The 20,610-nt window shown below is 41.5% G+C and overlaps 1 protein-coding gene across 1 annotated transcript in view; it reads left to right on the top strand.

Moving 5' to 3' along the window:
- Nucleotides 1-20,610, top strand: part of LOC125911786 (aldehyde oxidase 2) — an 86,297-nt gene that overhangs the window by 64,727 nt on the left and 960 nt on the right. The window contains exons 33-36 of the mRNA XM_049615924.1: nt 2,226-2,291; nt 2,404-2,592; nt 5,922-6,089; nt 18,595-18,670. Coding sequence (XP_049471881.1) covers nt 2,226-2,291; nt 2,404-2,592; nt 5,922-6,089; nt 18,595-18,648 — 477 coding nt within the window. The 3' untranslated portion in view covers nt 18,649-18,670. The remainder of the gene's footprint in view (nt 1-2,225; nt 2,292-2,403; nt 2,593-5,921; nt 6,090-18,594; nt 18,671-20,610) is intronic.

Here is a 20,610-nt window from a genome sequence, read left to right as displayed (position 1 = left end):
TAGATCATTGTGAGGAAGTAAACTCATGAAATTAGGATCATAGATTGCTTATATAATTATTTTAAAAGTATATTTCCTAATGTCTTTCACATAATGGTACACATAGATAATGACAATATTTTCCCAGCACACTTTTGCAAACAAGGAAACCATGGTGGCAGGTGACCAACCTGAAAATCCTGGCCCAGACCCCTGCAAAAGTCCAAGTGTCAGTGTCTTGACATACCTGTAACCCATTCAAGACTCCATACTCAGTGAAAAGCTGTTTTTAGAAGTCAACTAGTTTTCTGATTCTCTACCCTGAAAGTGTTGTTGCCAGATTTGTTGCTAGCAAATAAAAATATAGGATGCCTGATTAAATTTGAATTTCAGATAAAAACAACAAATAAATTTCTGGTACAAATATGTTCAATGCAGAGTTGGGGACATACCTATTTTATCTGGCAATTCTATCAGAGGGCTTTGGTATAAATCCCTAAAGAAAGAAATCTCATGGGGGTCTTCCAGAATTTATGGAACCAGAACAGTGAAAATTTGGTTGTCCCTATGGCTTCCTTATTACTGGTTAAGGTCCAGTCATTTTGGTATTACTTCAGTCCCTTAAAATAGCTTATTCCTTGAAGAGGCAAAATTTCTTTTAATTAAAGGGAAATCAGAGAAATTAAATGACAGGCCTACTGCTGCCAGTTATTTGTGGTTGCTGAATCCAAACACCCACCAATCACAGGCCCACCCTGAGGTGTGTCCAACGTCCTGCCCTAGCTGTTGAGAACGAACATAGGAGGTTGTCTGAGAGGTCAACATTTGAGTCAAAAGCGAGCTGCTGATCCAAAAAGCTAGATAGAAGGTAGCCCAGCTAGTGTGCCTCAACAGAGAATGATGATACTGTCAGAACAAGCATGGGATGTGAGAGCAGAAAGAAAGCCCAAAGATATTCCTGGATAGACCACAGGCACCTAGGGGTTTTCTGTGGCTCCTTAACAACCTGTCTACACATGCTTGTTCCAAAACATAAAGGCCAAATCATTGTGATGTTTCTCATCCAATTCTCATCCATTCTTATCCAACGAAGTAGATAAGCGAAGTCAAAGATATTCTCAACATTTTCCCATAATATGGTCCAATATCTTTCAAATCTCTAATTTCAAACATGCCACTATGGCTACATGATTTCTTCAGTAAAATGGCAATCATCTACATCAGGGCACCTGGGTGGCTCAATCAGTTAAGCATCTGACTCTTGATTTCAGCTCAGGTCATCATCTCACTGTGAGTTCAAGCCCTGCGTTGGGCTCTGCACTGATCACATGGAGTCTTCTTGGGATTCTGTCTCCCCCTCTCTCTCTGTCTCTCAAAAATAAATAAACTTTAAAAAAAAACTATCTACATCAAATCATCATGAGGACTAGATGAGCTCATGAATTGTGTAAGGACAACAAATCCAGGGGCGCCTGGGTGGCTCAGTCGGTTGAGCGTCCGACTTCGGCTCAGATTATGATCTTGCGGTCTGTGAGTTCGAGCCCCGTGTCAGGCTCTGTGCTGACAGCTCAGAGCCTGGAGCCTATTTCAGATTCTGTGTATCCCTCTCTCTCTGCTCCTCCCCCACTCATGCTCTGTCTCTCTCTCTGTCAAAAATAAATAAACATTAAAAAAAAAACAACAACAACAAATCCAGGTTTAGAATCAGAAGAACAACCAGGCTCAATTATTTACTAAGTGACACTCAAAGGCACTAACATACCATGGACTTTGGAGTCACTTAAGAGAAGTCAAAATCAGGGGCACCTGGGTGGCTCAGTCGGTTAAGCGTCCAACTTCAGCTCAGGTCATGATCTCACAGTCCGTGAGTTTGAGCCCTTCGTCGGGCTCTGTGCTGACCACTCAGAGCCTGGAGCCTGCTTGGGATTCTGTGTCTCCCTCTCTCTCTGCCCCTCCCCTGCTCATGCTCTGTCTCTCTCGGTCTCAAAAATAAATAAAAACATTTAAAAAAATTAAAGAAAGAAGTTTGACATAAAAAAAAGAGAAGTCAAAGTAGAAAGATCTTCTGGGGTCATTGCCAGTCGTAGCACTAAAATTGAAGAATTTGGCAGATTTCTTACCACCTCTAATATTAATGAGGTTCAGTGCAGTGTTAATTAACCAATAGGAGTTCTGGATACCATTTAAATAAACCTTCATATAATATTTTTAAGTTGTTATGATGAGGTAATTTTAATTTTTGGCAGAAAATCCGAACGGACATCATCATGGATGCATGTTGCAGCCTAAATCCCGCCATTGATATTGGGCAGGTAGGTACTGGCCCACTTAGATAGCTGCCACTTCCTGAAAGCCATTGTGGGATAGGTAAAGGCCTTCTAAGAAACATAAAGTATCACAGAGCTTGACATTTTCCCCTTTCAGGTTGAAGGTTCCTTTATTCAGGGAATGGGTCTTTATACCACTGAAGAGCTAAAATATTCCCCAGAAGGTGTTCTGTACTCTCGAGGCCCAGATGAATATAAAATTCCAACCATCACTGACGTCCCAGAGGAGTTCAATGTCTCCTTGTTGCCATCATCACAAACCCCATTAACCATCTATTCATCCAAGGTAAGCACCCAAACCTACTACTATGCAATGCAAGTGGCATGGTAAATGAAGCAGGTGGAAAAAATAAAAAATACATGCCAACCTGTATCAGAACCAAATCATAATAGACTGTTAGAATTTGGAGGTGAATCACCTAGAGAAAAGTGAGATTCAGAGAGGATAAATGATCTCTGTCCAATGGCCATCCTCGGCTAGAGATTTTATTTATTAATATCCTCTTTCACTGGAAACTCTAAATTTCCAGGTGAAAAGCTCTGATTTGATGGAATAATATTTTCACTTAGGAAACTTAAGACTACTCAAGCAACAACAGATGTTGGCGAGGATACAGAGAAAGAGGATCTCTTTTGCATTGTTGGTGGGAATGTAAGGTGGTACAGCCAGTCTGGAAAACAGTATGAAGGTTCCTCAAAAAACTAAAAAGAGAACTAACCTATGACCGAGCAATTGCACTAGTAGGCACTTATCCAATGGATACAGGTGTGCTATTTTGAAGGGACACATGCACCCCCATGTTTATAGCAGCAGTATCAACAATAGCCAAAGTATGGAAAGAGCCCAAATGTCCATTGTTGGATGAATGGATAAAGAAAATGTGATATATATATACAGTGGAGTATTACTTGGCAATCAAAAAGAATGAAATCTTGCCATTTGCAACTACATGATTGGAAATGGAGGTATTATGCTAAGTGAAATTAGAGAAAGACAAAAATCATATGACTTCACTCATATGAGGACTTTAAGAGACAAAACAGATGAGCATAAGGGAAGGGAAACAAAAATAATATAAAAACAGGGAGGAGGACAAAACAGAAGAGACTCAAAAATATGGAGAACAAACTGAGGGTTACGGGAGGGGTTGTGGGAGGGGGGATGGGCTAAATGGGTAAGGGGCACTAAGGAATCTACTCATGAAATCATTGTTGCACTATATGCTAACTAATTTGGATGTAAATTTAAAAAAAATTAAAAATAAAACAACTTAAAATTAAAAAGAAAAGCAACCTCAACTGAAAAAAAAAAAAAAAAGAAAAGAAACTTAACTAAAATCTTAGGAAGCATGGCAGCATGGGAAGAATCCTGGACTGAGGTCTCAGTGGAGCTGGGTTTTCACCCCAGCCTCACCAGCTCCCTAGGATCGTAGATGAATCACTCCCCTCTTGGGAGCTCAGGGTCCTCATCCATACCCAGAAATGAATATAGGACAGTGGTTTCAAATGGTCCCCAGGATACATTTGGCAATGTCTGGAGATGGACCAGCATCTGGAGGGAGAAGATGTCACTGCTCTGGGTAGAGAGGCCAGAGATGCTGCTAAACAGCCTTCAATGTACAAGACAGCCCCCACAACAAAGAATTATCTGGCCCCAAATGTCAATAGTGTCAGGAACCAAAGACACAAACCCTTAGTAACTGCTAAAGTCGTGGAACTGCAAATCAAAATAAAGGTCAGCATTTATTTGCACTGCTGTATGCAGATTACATGAAAATCAACTCAGAGTAGAAATTTCCTTCAGGTTTGAGATGTATTGTCAAAATTTTCTTTCAGGGTGTCTGGGTGGCTCAGTCTATTGAGCTACTGACTTCGGCTCAGGTCATGATCTAACAGTTCAGTTTGTGGGTTCGAGCCCTCCACTGGGCTCTATGTTAACAGCTCAGAGCCTGGAGCCTGGTTTGGATTCTGTGTCTCCCTCTCTCTGACCCTCCCCAACTCACACTCTGTCTCTCTCTCTCTCTCTCTCTCTCTCTCAAAAATAAATAAACATTAAAAAAAATTTTTTTTAATTTTCTTTCAAGTCTTTTAGGAAACTTCTTACTAGGGGTGACAAATTGATATAAGAGAAAACGAGTCCACATATATCTGCTGGAATTTTATCATTTCCAAACTGGAGCCCATTTTCATCCCAGGAACTTCCTCTAGTGTGTGGTGATGACACTTGGCGGGGGGGGTGCATGTTTGAAAGGAAGGGCAATCAGCAGCACCCTTGGATTCTCATCAGGCTGGAAATCACTCAAAGAGGAAAAGGCAAAAGGAAGCTCAGAGCTCACAGAAAGCAGCTTTCAGGTCCTAAGAGCAATAGGACAGGCAGGACCCTTGAGTCCTGTGGTTGTGGCCAGCCACTCATACACAGACCCTCAGGAAAATCAGGGGTTTACAGGGGCCCCATGGAAGGTGCTGTGTAATAATAACAGGGACCTACCAAGTACCGCTGGGTGCTTTTGCACTTGCTGAACTTCACAGCACCCTGTAAGGTAGATACCATTGCCTGAATTTCACCAATAAAGAAACAGAGGCTGGAGAGAGAATCTCACCCAGAAAAATGGAGGGAGTAAGGGCCAGGATTCAAACTTAATATCTAGGGCTGCAGACTGGAGGGCCACTGGCTGAATCTAGGCTGCAGATGTGTTTTCTGTGACCTACAGTGCTTTTAAGTATCAGGGAATTGTACATTAAAATAAGAACATCTAAATTCTCTTGAAAAATTGGATGATCTGGTAATTTTGGCTACATTCTAAGAAGGCATAAATTAGCTAGAACTGAAAAACAGCTGCCCCTTGAGACAGGACCTGGGGGTATCTCTACTTCACCATGATTCCTGCTTTTCCTTACTGTCCTTCAACTACCCACAGTACCCCCTTTATATTACCTGACTATTCCTTGTGGATGATAGGCTTTCAACCCATTGTCTGGTACCAAAGTCTATACTCATTCTTCTAGAGTACCCTACCCTCCCTGATTCTGCAGACATAATGAGGCATTTTTTCTCTCTGCTCATGACATTGGCTATTTATTGTGCTTCCCTAAATAGGGTAACCCCCCCTTTCCTGTAGACACATTCCTTTCCTATAGAACAAATATTCAACCTAGACAGTATTACAGATATGGGAAGCTCAGGTGATACTGGGATTTTTTTTTTTAATTTTTTTTTCAACGTTTTTTATTTATTTTTGGGACAGAGAGAGACAGAGCATGAACGGGGGAGGGGCAGAGAGAGAGGGAGACACAGAATCGGAAACAGGCTCCAGGCTCCGAGCCATCAGCCCAGAGCCCGACGCGGGGCTCGAACTCACGGACCGCGAGATCGTGACCTGGCTGAAGTCGGACGCTTAACCGACTGCGCCACCCAGGCGCCCCATATACTGGGATTTTTAAGAGTATTCAAGTTTCATTCAGTCAGTAAATCAGTGAACAAACATTTATTGAGAATTATTGTGAGTGAGACACTTGCTCAGAGTTGGGGACACAATGGAGCATAAAGATCTGGGCCCTGAAATATAGTTTGTAATCTACTATAGAAGGTTCTAAAACAAATGTGCTTTCTTGCAGGGCCTGGGGGAGTCCGGGATGTTCTTGGGGTCATCTGTGTTCTTTGCCATCACTGATGCTGTGGCCGCAGCATGCAAAGAAAGAGACATAGTCGAGGACTTCATAGTGAAGAGTCCAGCAACCCCGGAACAAGTTCGAATGGCCTGTGCAGATCGGTTCACAGAGATGGTAAGGAATTATTGTTTACTTTCCTAAAAGGTGATTTTTCTATCTCTTGCTTCTTAGACCAGTAAGGTAAAAATTCATAACCTAATCTGATCAAATTATAAGGTCAAATTATAAAATATAAGATGATGGGGCACCTCGGGTGGCTCAGTAGGTTGGGCATCCCACTTCGTCTCAGGTCACGATCTCACTGCTCATGAGTTCGAGCCCCGTGTTGGGCTCTGTGCTGACACCTCAGAGCCTGAAGCCTGCTTCAGATTCTGTCTCTGTCTCTCTGCCCTACCCCTATTCGTGCTCTGTCTCTCTCTCTCTCTCTCTGTCTCTCTCTCTCTCAAATATAAATAAAAAACATTTAAAATTTTTTTAATAAAATATAAGATGATAAAAAGAAATCACACAAATACCTTTTGTGTATGTAGCAATTTAAAAATTTTAAAAAGCATTTCCCTATCTGTTATTTAATTTGATTTTCTCAGCAATCCTGAAGTAGAGTAATTTATCATGCTTTAGAAACTAATAGCTGGGTACCAGATGGCTCAGTTGGTTAAGCATCAGACTCTTGATTTTGGCTTAGGTCATAATCTCATGCTTCATGGGATCGAGCCCCACATCAGGCTCCGCACTGACAGCATGGAGCCTTCTTGGGATTCTCTCTCTCCCTCTCTCTCTGCTTCTTCCCTGCTGTCTCTCTGTCTCAAAAATAAAATAAACATAAGAAAAGAATTATTAGAAAAAGAAAACAAAACAAAAACTAATAGCTAAGTATTAAACAACTAATGATTTCATCAAGCTGTTATATTTCCTCCCTCTATCCTATCTAATCTATCCTACTCTTCAAGAAAACTAAACATAAAAATAAGCCGTGTGTCATGTAGCTATATTTGATAACACACTCTCCATGCTCCCTATACAAACACAGGGTACACAGTCTAGCTTTCATTTAGAAATAACATGATCTTGGAGCATCTGAGTGCCAGCTGAGTGGCTCAGTTGGTTAAGCATCCAACTCTTGATTTCAGCTCAGGTTATGATCTCACAGTTTGTGAGATCAAGTCCCACATCCATGCTGGCAGCACAGAGCCTGCTTGAGATTCTCTTTCTCTCTCTCTCTCTCTCTCTCTCTCTCTCAGTAAATAAATACATAAACATTAAAAGAAAATGAAAAGAAATAACAGCGGCTGCTTTTCCACTTCATTCCATTTTATAACAATGCCCCCCAGCCCAGGAGAGGGAAGACTGGGGAGCTACCTGCTAGATGCAGCCTGCTGCAAGGCCAGCCTGCTGAATGTTGCAGCTACGCAACCCCAGTGAGGTCACTGAGTCCACCTTGCCCATCTCCTCATAGCATCCTAATATAAATAGTAACAGTAGTTGGCACTGATTGGGCACCATACTAAATATTTCACATTAGTGAAATATCTCATTAGTCAAACTCTATCAGGTAACTAGTATTATTTTTTTCATTTTACTATTGAGGAAACTGAGGTATGGTCATTTGCCCAAGGTCAAGATTCAAACACAGACTGTCTGGCTCCAGCATAGTATATTGCTTCTTAGAGAGAAAAGAACTGATTCTCTACCTCTTAAAAGAAATTTGTATTTTTTCATATCTATATTAAAGGAAGCCCAAGGGCACCTGGGTGGCTCAGTCAGTTGGGCGTCGGACTTTGCCTCAGGTCATGATCTTGAGGTTCGTGAGTTTGAGCCCCACATCGGGCTCTGTGCTGACAGCTTAGGGCTTAGAGCCTGCTTCCAACTCTGTGTCTCCACCTCTCTCTGCCTCTCCCCCGCCCCCCCCCCCCACTCTCTCTCTCTCTCTCTTTCAAAAATAAATAAAAACATTAAAAGATATATTTTTTTAAAAAAAGAAGCTCAAATACTTAACTGACCTCTTCAAAATATCCAGCCATAGAGTGAAAGAATAATATGACCCAGGACTTAGGAATATTGCTTAAAAATAAGTGTCATAGGCATGTTTGGCTGGCTCAGTCAGAAGAGCATGCAACTCTTGATCTTGGGGTCATGAGTTCAAGCCCCATATTGGGTGTAGAGATTAAACAATACAATTTAAAAGAAAAATACAAGTGTCATAATTACTCATTTCCTTCCCCTAAATGATCTATTCCTCTTCCGATCCCCAAGGCTGACTCAACATTTCTCCTATTCCAATAATACCCACCACACTGTATTTCCCTCCAAGTATCTCAGCAAGAGCTCTGCCCCTCAGGCTGCCCCTCACCTGACTGCACTGTCCACAGAAGGGTTGTAGTCACCCACCTCTGGCCAGTCCTGCTCAGAGGGGCAGGGCCAGGAAACCAGCACTCCTCCACTGCTAGGAACACCTTCTCTGGGTGGATTTGGAACTGGAGGGTCAAGTCCGCCCCTCCGGACAACAGCAGTGGTCACGTGGTAACTGCAGAATCACGTGATCTCGACACCAATCGTTCCGCTTTCAACCTTTCAAAAAAAATGTTCTCAATTGTATTTTATAGTAATAAATATCCTTTCCCAAAATGAGCCATTTTAGTGAAACTAAAAACTCGGAGCAGCAATTCTACTCTTCCTTTCTTGCCCACGTTTAACATTTTTCAGTCTTCAAAATGGCCTGGCTCCCAGAAAATGAATTCCTTCATTTCCAAGGCTTTAGGCCATTTTTAATAGTTGGGTTATCTGGCAAAGTCACTCTGTCATATGCAATGATAAAGAAGTGAATGACTCTGATTTCATTCACCATTTGGGACCCCACCTGCCAGCTACCTTGTTCATGGCATGAGTCCAGATTTTTCTCCCAAGTCTGATTTTTTTGGTAACAGTAATTTAATATATATATTCATGGATATAAATCATCGAATAATTTGTATACCCATCAATCAAATGCTCAGGGTCAATGTGAGAGTAACCTCACATTTTCTAAAATACATCTAAATAGCACCACATGTTATAATCTATGTTTGATATTATAAACCTCATTTTTAAACATGTATTATTTTTTATCTTCACAAAAGTAACACATGTCCATTATGGAAAAATAAGAAAATGTTGAAAGTGTAAGATGAAAGTTAAAATCAGCCATATAACCCCACTAATCAGAAATAACCATAAAAATTTTGGTATTTGTATATACATACACACATACTTATAACCATCTTTTAATTTGTAATTATTTGTATGTACAATTTACCTTGTTTACATACTTATTTTCCAAAATTGAGATATCCCTGACATTAATATTTGAAAAGGTTTGAACCGTATAATTGGGAGTGACTTCATAATGAGTGACTTCAAATTCTTGACAAGACTTCAGGGATTCAAGAGTTTCTCTGTTCAGGGCACCTGGGTGGCTCAGTCAGTTAAGCGTCCAACTCTTGATTTCGGCTCAGATCATGATCTCATAGGTTCTGAGCTCCAGCTGATAGCTCAATCGTGGGACTGAGCCCTGGGACAAGGTCTGTGCTGGCAACACGGAGCCTGCTTGGTATTCTCTCTCTCCCTCTCTCTGCCCCTCCCCCGCTCACACTGTCTCTGTCTCCCTCAAAATAAATAAATAAATAAAACAAAAAAAACCCCTTTCTCCATTCTCACCTCCAGACCCCCTCCCTTCAGCACCACCAACAGAAAACCCCACCAACAGAAAAGGAATAACCAAAAGCCAGCCTTGAGTGGGGCCTCCCAAGGGAAGCAGAGAGGAGGAAGTCCTGACTCTTGGTGTAACAAAGAGGACCAGAAACACATAAAATATAGATTCATCTGCTACTTCCTGTCACAGGAAATGGCAATACTCCTCTATCTGTATTGTACCACAAAGCAGGTACCAGACATTGTTCTGGGTGCTGGGAATTCAGAAGTGAATGAAACAGAGGGCAGTCTCTACATTTGTGGAGCTTACTTTCTAGAGACCCTAAGTCCACCTCACATCTCTCCAGCCTAGGTCAAAGCAGCTTCATTGCTGACTTCACAATACCCAGTGCAGCCAAAAATTTGTGTTGTGACAAATATGATCATGTCACTCTAACGTATACACAGGTAAAAAGGTTCCCATTGCTCTTAGGATAAAGATATAACTTTTTAACTTGCCCTGCCAAGCCTACAAACCTGCAAATTCCCCTATGGCTGGCCTCACCCACTTCTCCAGCTATGCATGGCACCCTACCCTGCCTTCTCTCTCCACACTTGCCATTTTCTGTCTGTTCCTCATATCAAGGACAGAGGCTTCCACCAAGCTCTCTCCTCTGCTTGAAACCATCTTCTTCCTTTTCCTCACCTGGCTAATCCCTACTTACCTTTCATATTTTAATCAAATTCAAGAAATTAATTCAATACTTTCCTTTTTGCATATGTTGAGGTACCAGGAGTATACTGGTGAATGAGATTCACTGGTATCTGCTCTCAAGTTGTTTATGGTGTAGCAGGGGAGGAAGACAAACAACTACTGTGAATTATAAGTACTTAGCTGACTCTGGATGATGCCTGTTCATCAATAGAACAAAACTTTACTAATTTAGCCTTAACCTTTTCTTAAAGTCAAAGAGGTCATAGATTTGGCCCCAGCTCTGATCATTCATCATGCAATCATTCATTCATTTTTCCATGCACCAGACACTGCTGGGGAACTAAAGAAACAGTGAGCCAGTCAATCTCTGCCCACATGGAGCTCACATTCACACAATACAATCTCAGGTGGTGATAAATACTCTGAAGCAAAATAGAAAAATAGGGGGCTATAATGTGATGGAGAGATTATTTTAGATTATTTTTGATGGTCTATTAGAGAAATTTTCTCTAGGACATTGACCTTTGAGCTGAGGAAGAAGCAAGCATAAAGCTGGTAATGGTATGTTCCAGACAGAGAATAGTTAGTGCAAAGGCCCTGTGGCAGTTTCATTAGATTCAAAGTAAAATGGGACCAAGTAGCCCTCAAAAATGGCCTTACCTTGGGGGCGCCTGGGTGGCTCAGTCAGTTAAGTGTACAACTCTTGATTTTGGCTCAGGTCATGATTTCACGGTTCCTGAGAAGGAGCCCTGCATCAGGCTCTGTGCTTACAGTGTGGAGATTGCTTGGGATTTTCTCTCCTGTTCTCTCTTCCCCACCCCCACTTGTGCTTGTGTTCTTTCCCTCTCTCTCTCAAAATAAATAAACATAAAAAAATTTTTTTTAATCGCCTTACCTTGTAAGTCTCTGATATTGGTAGAAAAAACTTGTAACTAACAGGCTGTTTGTTGTTCTTTCTGGCATAGAGATAACAAATAAAAACTTGTGGCCATACCACTTATCTTCACATCAGGAGGGTGAAACCTGAATGATCTTTGTTCCAGCTTCCCTGGCATCTAGCTTCTATCACAATCCAAGTCTCCATCTTCAGTTCTTTAGAAATTATGATTTATTCACACAATAAGCCTCCTAAAGTTCTCATAGCCTGGCTCCTCACACAGACCAGTCTCTTTAAAGCATCTTGAAACAAATCTGAGCCTGTATCAGATTTACCTTGAAACAAACTACAACATGCTATTTTAACTGAAATACAGTCAATCCTTGAACCACATAGGTTTGAACTGTGCAGATTCACTTATACCCAGATTTATTACAGTACAGCATGGTAAATGTATTTTCTCTTCCTTAAGATATTTTTTTTTTAAAGTAGGCTTCCATGCCCAGTGTGGAGCCCATTGCGGGGCTCAAACTCATGACCCTAGATCAAGACCTGAGCTGAGATCAAGAGTCCAACACTTAACCAACTGAGCCACACAGGTGTCCCCTTAAGATTTTCTTATAACATTTTCTCTTCTTTATCTTACTTTATAATAAGAATACAGTATATGATACATATGTGCTAATCAGGTATGTTACAATAACATAGTTCATTTCAGTAAACAGTAGGCTAGTAGTACTTAAGTTTTTGGGAGTCAAAATTATAAGTGGATTTTCAATTTCACAGAGGGTTGCCACCCCTACCCCCATTTTGTTCAAGGATCAACTGCATAGGGGCGCCTGGGTGGTTCAGTCAGTTAAGCATTCCACTTCTGCTCAGGTCATGATCTCACAGTCCACTGAGTTTGAGCCCCACATCGGGCTCTGTGCTGACAGCTCAGAGCATGGAGCCTGCTTCGGATTCTGTGTTTCCCTCTCTTCTCTCCCCTACTCATGCTTTCTCTCTCTCTCTCTCTCTCTCTCTCTCTTAAACATAAACATTAAAAAAATTTTTTAAAGGGTGAGCTGTATATAATGATTCACACTGGCATATAACACTGTAATATGCAAAAAAACAAAAACAAACATTTTTTGAAAAACAGATATTAACACCCTTAGTATTTGGCCTTTGAATACTGTTGTCAAAACACAATTTCCTCTGACAAGTCGGAAGGTGAGAGGTTCAGAATTTCTGTGTACTAGAACATGCACTGGAGAGTCTAAAACCTCCTCTTTTAATAACCTCCTTATAACCATAAGGTAAATAACAGCCTGCCTATAACTATTTCTTAAACAGAAATGATGGTCAAACCCTCAGTACTTTTCCTTTGGAATTAAATAAAATAACGCATGTATAAATATTATGTAAATATAAGTCACTCTGTAAATATTAAAGTGAAGTTTCCACCAAATACCCGTAACTATTAATCACTTTCTTCAAAATATGCCTCTCCCAAAGGGCTTAAAAAGATTTCCACATTAAATCGAGTTGACCTGCTAAGGACAGCAAAAAACAACTCTTAAGACTACAGCCTCAGGGTGCCTGGGTGGCTCAGTCAGTTGAGTGTCCAATTCATGGTTTCAGCTCAGGTCATGATCTCATGGTTCATGGGATTGAGCCCCAAGTCTGGTTCTGCGCTGGTGGTGGGGAGCCAGCTTGGGATTCTCTCTCTCCCTCTCTCTCTGCCCCTTCCAGCTTTTGTGAGTGCACTCTTTGTCTCAAAATAAATAAATAAACTTAAAAAAAAAAAAAAAGACTAGCAGCCTCATTTTTGCAGATCATTAGTTTCAAGCTGCAACAAAAAGCAGGCAAAAAAATTCTATTTGAACAATCGTTTACTATATCAAAGGTTGTTTACATCTGTGTCTTTGGTTACTTTGATCAGAGCTGTTGATTGTGGTTTTTACCCATGTGCCCTTTCTTAGGTGGTTAACACTTGGTTAGAACGGTGTTGCTGGTGGTAGTTTCTGCTCTGAGCCCAGCAGAGCAGCCTGGCTTGGCCATACATGCCCAAAAATGTCATCTCTATGTATCTCCTTCTTGGTGATGGAAGAAAGAAAAATGTATTTCTTGGAAATGTGTTTTATACAGTCATTTAAAATTCCACAAGGGAAAAAAAAGGAAACTTCTTTTAAAGATACACAGAAAATACCTAACATTTTCAGATTAGAACTTTTCCTTAGAAACAGTGATTTCACCTAAAAAAAAAAAAAATCTTTAGGATTCAGAGACATGAAGAGTTCCACAGTCTTAAAAATTAGAAAAATACTGCCTTGGTGGGGCACCTGGGTGGCTCAGTTGATTAAGCATCCAACTTCGGCCCAGGTCATGATCTCACAGTTTGTGAGTTTGCCCATTAGGCTCTATGCTGATAGCTTGGAGCCTGGAGTCTGCTTTGGATTCTGTGTCTCCCTCTCTTTCTGCCCTCTCCCGTTTGCTCTCTCTCTCTCTCTCTCTCTCTCTCTCTCAAAACTAAATAAACATTTAAAAAAAGAAAGAAAGAAAGAAAAATACTTCCTTGGAGAATTTGACAGTAGGGCAAATGCAAACACCTTGTTATCACTCACAGCAAAAAGTATTTATTAAAGTAACTACAAGGGGTACCTGGGTGGCTCAGTCAGTTAAGGGTCTGACTTCAGCTCAGGTCATGATCTCACGGTTTGTGGGTTTGAGCCCCACATCAGGCTGTGCACTAACAGCTCAGAACCTGGAGCCTGCTTCAGATTCTGTGTCTCCCTCTCTGTCTCTCTCTGCCACTCCCCTGCTTGTGCTCACTGTCTCTCTCTCAAAAATAAACATATATATATATATATATATATATATATATATAAAGTAACTACAAAAACATGGTGTGTGGGGGCTGACCTAGCAGGAGGCCACATAAAGCAAATAAGCAGATTCAGTTTCCATCTCCTGGAAGCTAAAATCAGACCTTCAGCTTAGAAACAAGTTTGCAAACAGGTTTCAGTTCACCCGGCATTTGGAAGGGGCAGCTTCATAATGCTGACTCACAAGGAACACTTGCAGCCACCACAAGTGGTTGTGTCATGTGCTGGGCTGAGGCCTGGCTCTAGAGTATCTCCTTGAGAAGCGGTCCTTTCATTCTAGACCAGCGCCCAATTCCAGTGGCGACAGGTGTCCAGTTTCTGAAGGCCTTTACCTTCCCTGCCGCGCAGACCCTAATGCAGCCTCCTCCCACCTACTCTCTTCCCTCCGCATTGCTACCGCCTTGCCACCCCCATGTTCCATTTTGCCTTCCTGCTTCGTTCACAGTTCTGGATGCCCAGACTCAGAGTTGGCAGCATTTTAATGGCACTTTTAAGTGCCACCTGTTCAGTAAAGGGAGCTGTCCCTGCCAGATGAAGGAGAGACACGTGAACGTTTCCTGTGCCATGAAGCGGCCAGGTTTACCTACACTAGTGTGGGTTGGTTGGCCCCCAAACACTAGTCCTCAACCCCACACCCTGTGCACTGCTTTGCATTTCTCTGAGCAGAGGGAGAGGTACTGGTAGTTCTACAAGATTGCATTCTGTTTCTTTATAGTTTTGGAACCTACCCCAATAACACGTAGAAACATGCATTCTGCACCCAGTTCTGCTGGAAGCTAAGCCACAGATCCTTGGCAAGGCCTTAAAAGCCACACACACACACACACACACACACCTCAGTCCCACGGATTCTGAGATGGAGCACAGACACAAACTGCACGACTCAGGAGGTGACTCAGAGTGAAGTCTCCCATGGTGCCTTTGTCAGAATGCTGTCTATCATTCTGTCCCTGTGAGACACACAAACACACACACATACATACATGTACATGCACACACACACTCAGACTGGCACATGCTCTTTCATTCTTCATCACATTCTTCACCTCCCTGCCTCTCACGCTGTCTTGGAAGAGGTTTCACCAGCACTTAATAGGCTGTGAAACTGGTTCCATGTTGAGCATGCTTGCCCCAGGGTGCAGGGACTGAATCTGTTCCCTGCAACGTTTGGTGATACTTCACAGAGTGGCCTTTCTTACTATGAAGGGGGATTACCTGACACGGCTACTGAATGTATGTTTTTGCACCTAAAAACCCTCCTACCTGGTCTCTGGAAGGTTACTCCTTTAGTTGAGAGAAGCAGGGGAAGGGAAGAGGTAGGGACAGCACCTAAAAAGGAACAGGGCAAAGCTGTTGAAAAGAGGGAATAAGCAACGCAGAATGTAAAACAGGAAAAAAGGCAGCCACTTAACTAACAACAGAAAGGAGTCACGATGTACCCTTTTAGCTTAGTGGTTAAGACATAGGTCCTGGAGTCAGAAGGATGTGGGTTAGAAGGCCAGCTCTACTTTTGATGATTTATTTAACTTCTCTGATCACTTGGTTTCCTTATCTATAAAATTGGGGGACAGGTATGTGAAGAGAATAATTTGAATTACTTTCCAGGTTGTTGCAAGGAATGATTAAGATAACACATGAGGGGGTGCAAGGGTGGCTGAGTTGGTTACGTGTCTGACTCTTGATTTCAGCTCAGGTCATGATCTTCCAGTTGTGAGATGGAGCCCCAAGTTGGGGTCTGCTCTGGGTGTGGAGGCTGCTTAAGATTCTCTCTCTCCCTCCTCCCTCTCTCTGTCCCCCCCTTCACTCATGTGCTCTCTGTCTCTCTCTCTCTCAAAAAAAATAAAAGATAACACATGAAAAGCATTTTGCAGTTGTCACACATAGTAAGTGGTCAATGCACACATTGATGGTGAGGATGATGATGGTGATGATAATGAAGAAGACTGAGTTAAAAGTCCACAAGACCACATTCAGATTCAATGGTTCACTAGATGCACTCACAGAATTCAGGAAAGCTGGTATACTCATGGTTATGGTTTATTATGGTGAAAAGATAGAGGTTAACATCAGCAAAGGAAAAAGGAACATAGGGCAGAGTCCAGGAGAGACGAGGCACAAGCTTCCAGTTATCTTCTCCCAGCGGAGTCACATAGACAACACCTAATTCTCCAGCAATGATGTATGAGAAGATACACAAGGTTTTTCCAACCAAAGAAGCTTACCTGAGCCTTGGTGTCAAGGGTTTTTATTAGAGATCAGTCGTGTAGGCGTAAGTTATCTGCATACTGATCTTAGTTACTCAGTGTCCAGCTCTTCCAGAGGTCAAATGATACCACATGACACAAGGCCCTGAAAGGGCGGGCCTACGCCGGCCGACTCCATCTTGTTCTGTGTTCTCCACCTTGAGTGACTATGTCCCCGACATGACCCCTTTTCCGGGAAAATCACAGAAACCTCAGACTGCGCCTCCTCCCCTTGAGTAACCTCCTGCTCACCCGTTCAAACTTCCTGATCAAAACACGCGCAGCGACCTGCTTAACAGGACTCTGACCCTTCCCCAGCCAATTGGCCGAGGCCACGACCCTTCCCCAGCCAATCGGCTGAGGCCACAGCCATTACCTCACCAACTGCCCCTAAACCCCTATAAAACTTTTGTGCTTTTGAAACTCTCTCTCTCTCCCTGGTATCTCACCGCTGCGTCGGTGCAGGTAGGGGATTGAGCTCGAGCTAGCTCGAATAAAGGCTCTTTTGCTTTTGCATCGGACTCGGCTCCCTAGTGGTCTTTGGGGATCACGAATTCTGGGCATAACAGGCCCCAGGTAAACAAAGACATCTTATCAGGTGGGATTGCTAGGGCTTTGGTGTTACCTCCCAGGAGCTGGTCAGGAGCTAAAACTTTCTTTGGAATATGCAGGGTTTGGACTACCCAGGCCTGCTGACTTAATCCTTTACTGCACCATGATGATGACGAATTCCTGAACTGATGGCAACTATCTATTGTTACTAGACCTTGGACCAAAGAGATTGGGTCAGATAGATCTCAGAAATAGAGACTTAATGAAAAGCAGAATCAGTCTTGATACTCATAGTGAAAATTGCCTTAATTATAGCTATAGAGAACCAACAGGGAGAAATAGAATAGAGAAGGAAAGGGATGAGGGCACCAAGCAAAAGAGAAGATAAAGGGAAGATCACCAAAAGCCAGGGAAGAGCAGCTTAAGTCCCATACCTGGGACCTTTGAAATAAAAGAAGAAGAAGAAGAAGAAGAAGAAGAAGAAGAAGAAAGGAAGGAAGGAAGGAAGGAAGGAAGGAAGGAAGGAGGTTAAGTCCTCACTCCAGGACCTAGGGAGTTGGTGAGACTCAAGAAGGCTGGGAATAACTACTGATCTGTGTTCCAAAGCAGAAGGGCACCCCAGAAGCCCAGGTCTGGTGAAAAGAATTGGAAGCAGGTTTTGGAAGAGACTACAAATTCCATTCCCTTTAGCAGAGGAGCTGACCTGAAATCACCTCAGACCAGACTGAGGTGCTTTGTCCGATGTCTTGCCCTGCCCAGGTGCAACAGGCTGATTCTAAACAAGATAGCCAAGCAACTCCCTGAGCCCCAGTTAAGTAAAGAATGCAGGGAGGCCCTTTGAGAACAGCAAACCTAGCCCCCCATTTACATTTCAATACAGATTAAGAACAAACAGAACAGAATTTGTAAGGATAACAGGTTACAGAGTTGAGGTTTTTTGTTCATTTTTGTTCTTTGTCTTCTTTTTGTATTTTTGTGAAAGAAATATTAGAAGAAAAGCTTTTTGGAATCTTCATAACTCTTCATCATTTATGGGAAGTTTGTTTTTTCTTTTAACACCTTTGTAATAAAAGTCAACTCTTCAAACAAAAACAGGACAACAGCAGAGGGAAGGAATATCTGCTTTCTGCCAGACCTAAGGGAGTGAATTCCCAGCAGAGGAGACAGGAACTGAGGACCACAAGGAGGAAGATAAACAGGTCAAACTCTTGGGGGCTTGTAGACGAGGATAGTAGAATGAGCCTGGGAGTTAATTAGCAAGGGCACTGAACCACACAAATCATTTGGCTAAAGGTGTAGACAGGGCTGTTCTCAAATCACTGCAGAGGAGACCAAGTCTGTAGGCTCCAGTGCAAGTAACTCAGCCTACCCACTGTTCCCTTCCCACTGTCTTCCCCCAAACATTTTCACAAGATTTGGAATTCTCTTTGGGATTCACATCTGGGAAGCAAAGAAAATAGGTAACATCGAAGTGCCCTCTTAGACAACATTTAAGTGTAGCAGAGATCACAACACCAAATCCCTGTCTCTTCAGAGTTATCACTTGAAGGGAATGGTACCGTCCCATTCCTCAGGAAAATCCTGACTCCTTCTGTCAGAAAATTTTTCAAAACCTAAGGATTTTCAAAACTTTGTTTTTCTCATGAAATATTGCAATGGCATTATGAACATTAAGTATCTAATTTGGTTTCTTTCTTAGATCCCAAGAGATGACCCTAAGACATTTAAACCTTGGTCTATCCCTATAGCGTAACACTGCTGTCATTTCCTAAAAGGTAAGATCATTAAGCTGAAATATAACTACTCAGAAAGAAAAGGGAAAAAAAAAAAAAAAAGATGAGCCAGTCCAGTAGCTTTTCCAACTGTGTTCTATGGAAATTTAGGATTGCACAAATGTATAAATCTAGTTTCATTTTTAAGCTTTATTCAACATTTTAATTTTTTAACACTAAACAATACATGGCTTTGGATGCTGACAAGGAAATTCAGGGTATTTTACCCAAGAAAAACATAGTACCAGCTTTTGTTTTCATTTTATTTATCTTTTTAAAGATTTTATTTTTAAGTAATCTCTATACACAGCATGGGGTTGAACTCACAACCCCAAGAACAAGAGTCGCATGCTCCACTGACTGAGCCAGGCACCTGCACCAGTTTTTCTTTTCATTTTAAAATAAAATTTAAAACAAGAGCGTTGTGGATTAAGATATTTTAAAGATCCTACTCCCTAATTCTTTTGAGAATCGTATCTTGAGTACAAAGCACTACATTAAAATCTATTGCTTCCTGCATTTATAATTAACTAGTGCTATTTAAAAGAAGTATCTGGGGGCACCTGGGTGGCTCAGTCGGTTAAGGGTCTGACTCTTGATTTCAGCTCAGGTCATGATTTCATCATTCATGAGATTGAGCCCTGTGTCAGGCTCTGTGCTGGCAGTGTGGAGCCTGCTTGGGATTCTCTCTCTTCATTTCTCTCTGCCCCTCCCCTGCTCACTCTCTCTCTCTCAAAATAAATAAATAAACATTTTAAAAAGTAAAAGTAAAATAAAATAAAAGAGGTATCTAGCTGCATTTGTTGTGTTTAACTGCTACAGTTTTGTACTGCAGCTTAACACAAAACTCAGAGCACTGAAGACTTTGGAGGGTGGCCACCAAAAGTGCCTGGGAAATATCTGCTGACAAAAAGAAATTTTCATTGTTGGAAAACTAAACTGCTTTTCTGCACACTTACTGGGCAACATTAGAAAAAATGAAAGCAGAAGAGAACTACGTCATAGATTCAGAGAAAAAACATTTCATCAAACTCTAATTTTCCAATTAAATGTCTAAAACAACCCATGCGTATTAACAGATATATGTTTAATTCCATTGTTACTTGTCACATAAGAACTTGCATGGATAGTTTTGCTAAATCAGACTAAATAATTGATTATATTTTTGTTTCTCCTTTCACAATAACAAAAATCAAAACAGCTAATGTTTTAAACTATATTTTAAATTATTATAAAATAGTAATGAAAGCACATATACCCATGTATAGAAGGCAGAATGTCTATCTAGTTGTTTATTCTCTCTCTCTCTACCTCTCTCTTTTCAAGTGTTAAAATTCAATGTGGACATGATGGCAAATTCACTCTAATCCCTATATAAAACAAGGTTTATAAAGTACTCAGCATCATGCCTGACACCGTACTCACTAAAGGAAAGCTACACATACACACTCAGATGTACTAAATGCCAAATTTTATGGTTTTTTTAAAAAAAATTTTAACGTTTATTTATTTTTTGAGAGAGAGAGAGAGACAGAGCAGGGGAGTGGCAGAGAGAGAGGGAGATGCGGAATCCGAAGCAGGCTCCAGGCTCTGAGCTGCAGCACAGAGCCCAATGCGGGGCTCCAACTCACAGTTTGTGAGATCATGACCTGAGCTGAAGTCAGACGTCCAACCAACTTAGCCACCCGGGCGCCCCAGCTAAATGCCAAATTTTAACAAATTGGAGACCGCCAATGAATGAACTGGATTGTCAAGTTTTTGTACAAATTTCAAAATAAAGACCATTCTCACAGTTCTAGAAAAATTTAAAAAACAAAAATCAAAACCAAACCATAAAAATCTCTTTTGCTACTTTACCACTTACAACTATTTGTGTGTCAGAATTATCTCCATGCTATGCAATTAAAATAAAATGTAGGGGCACCTGGGTGATTCTAGGTTAA

The sequence above is a fragment of the Panthera uncia genome (genome assembly GCF_023721935.1).
Source record: "Panthera uncia isolate 11264 chromosome C1 unlocalized genomic scaffold, Puncia_PCG_1.0 HiC_scaffold_3, whole genome shotgun sequence".
Lineage (NCBI taxonomy): Eukaryota > Metazoa > Chordata > Mammalia > Carnivora > Felidae > Panthera > Panthera uncia.
The sequence above is the reverse complement of the archived record's forward strand: the minus strand, read 5'-3'. Positions and strand labels throughout refer to the sequence as shown.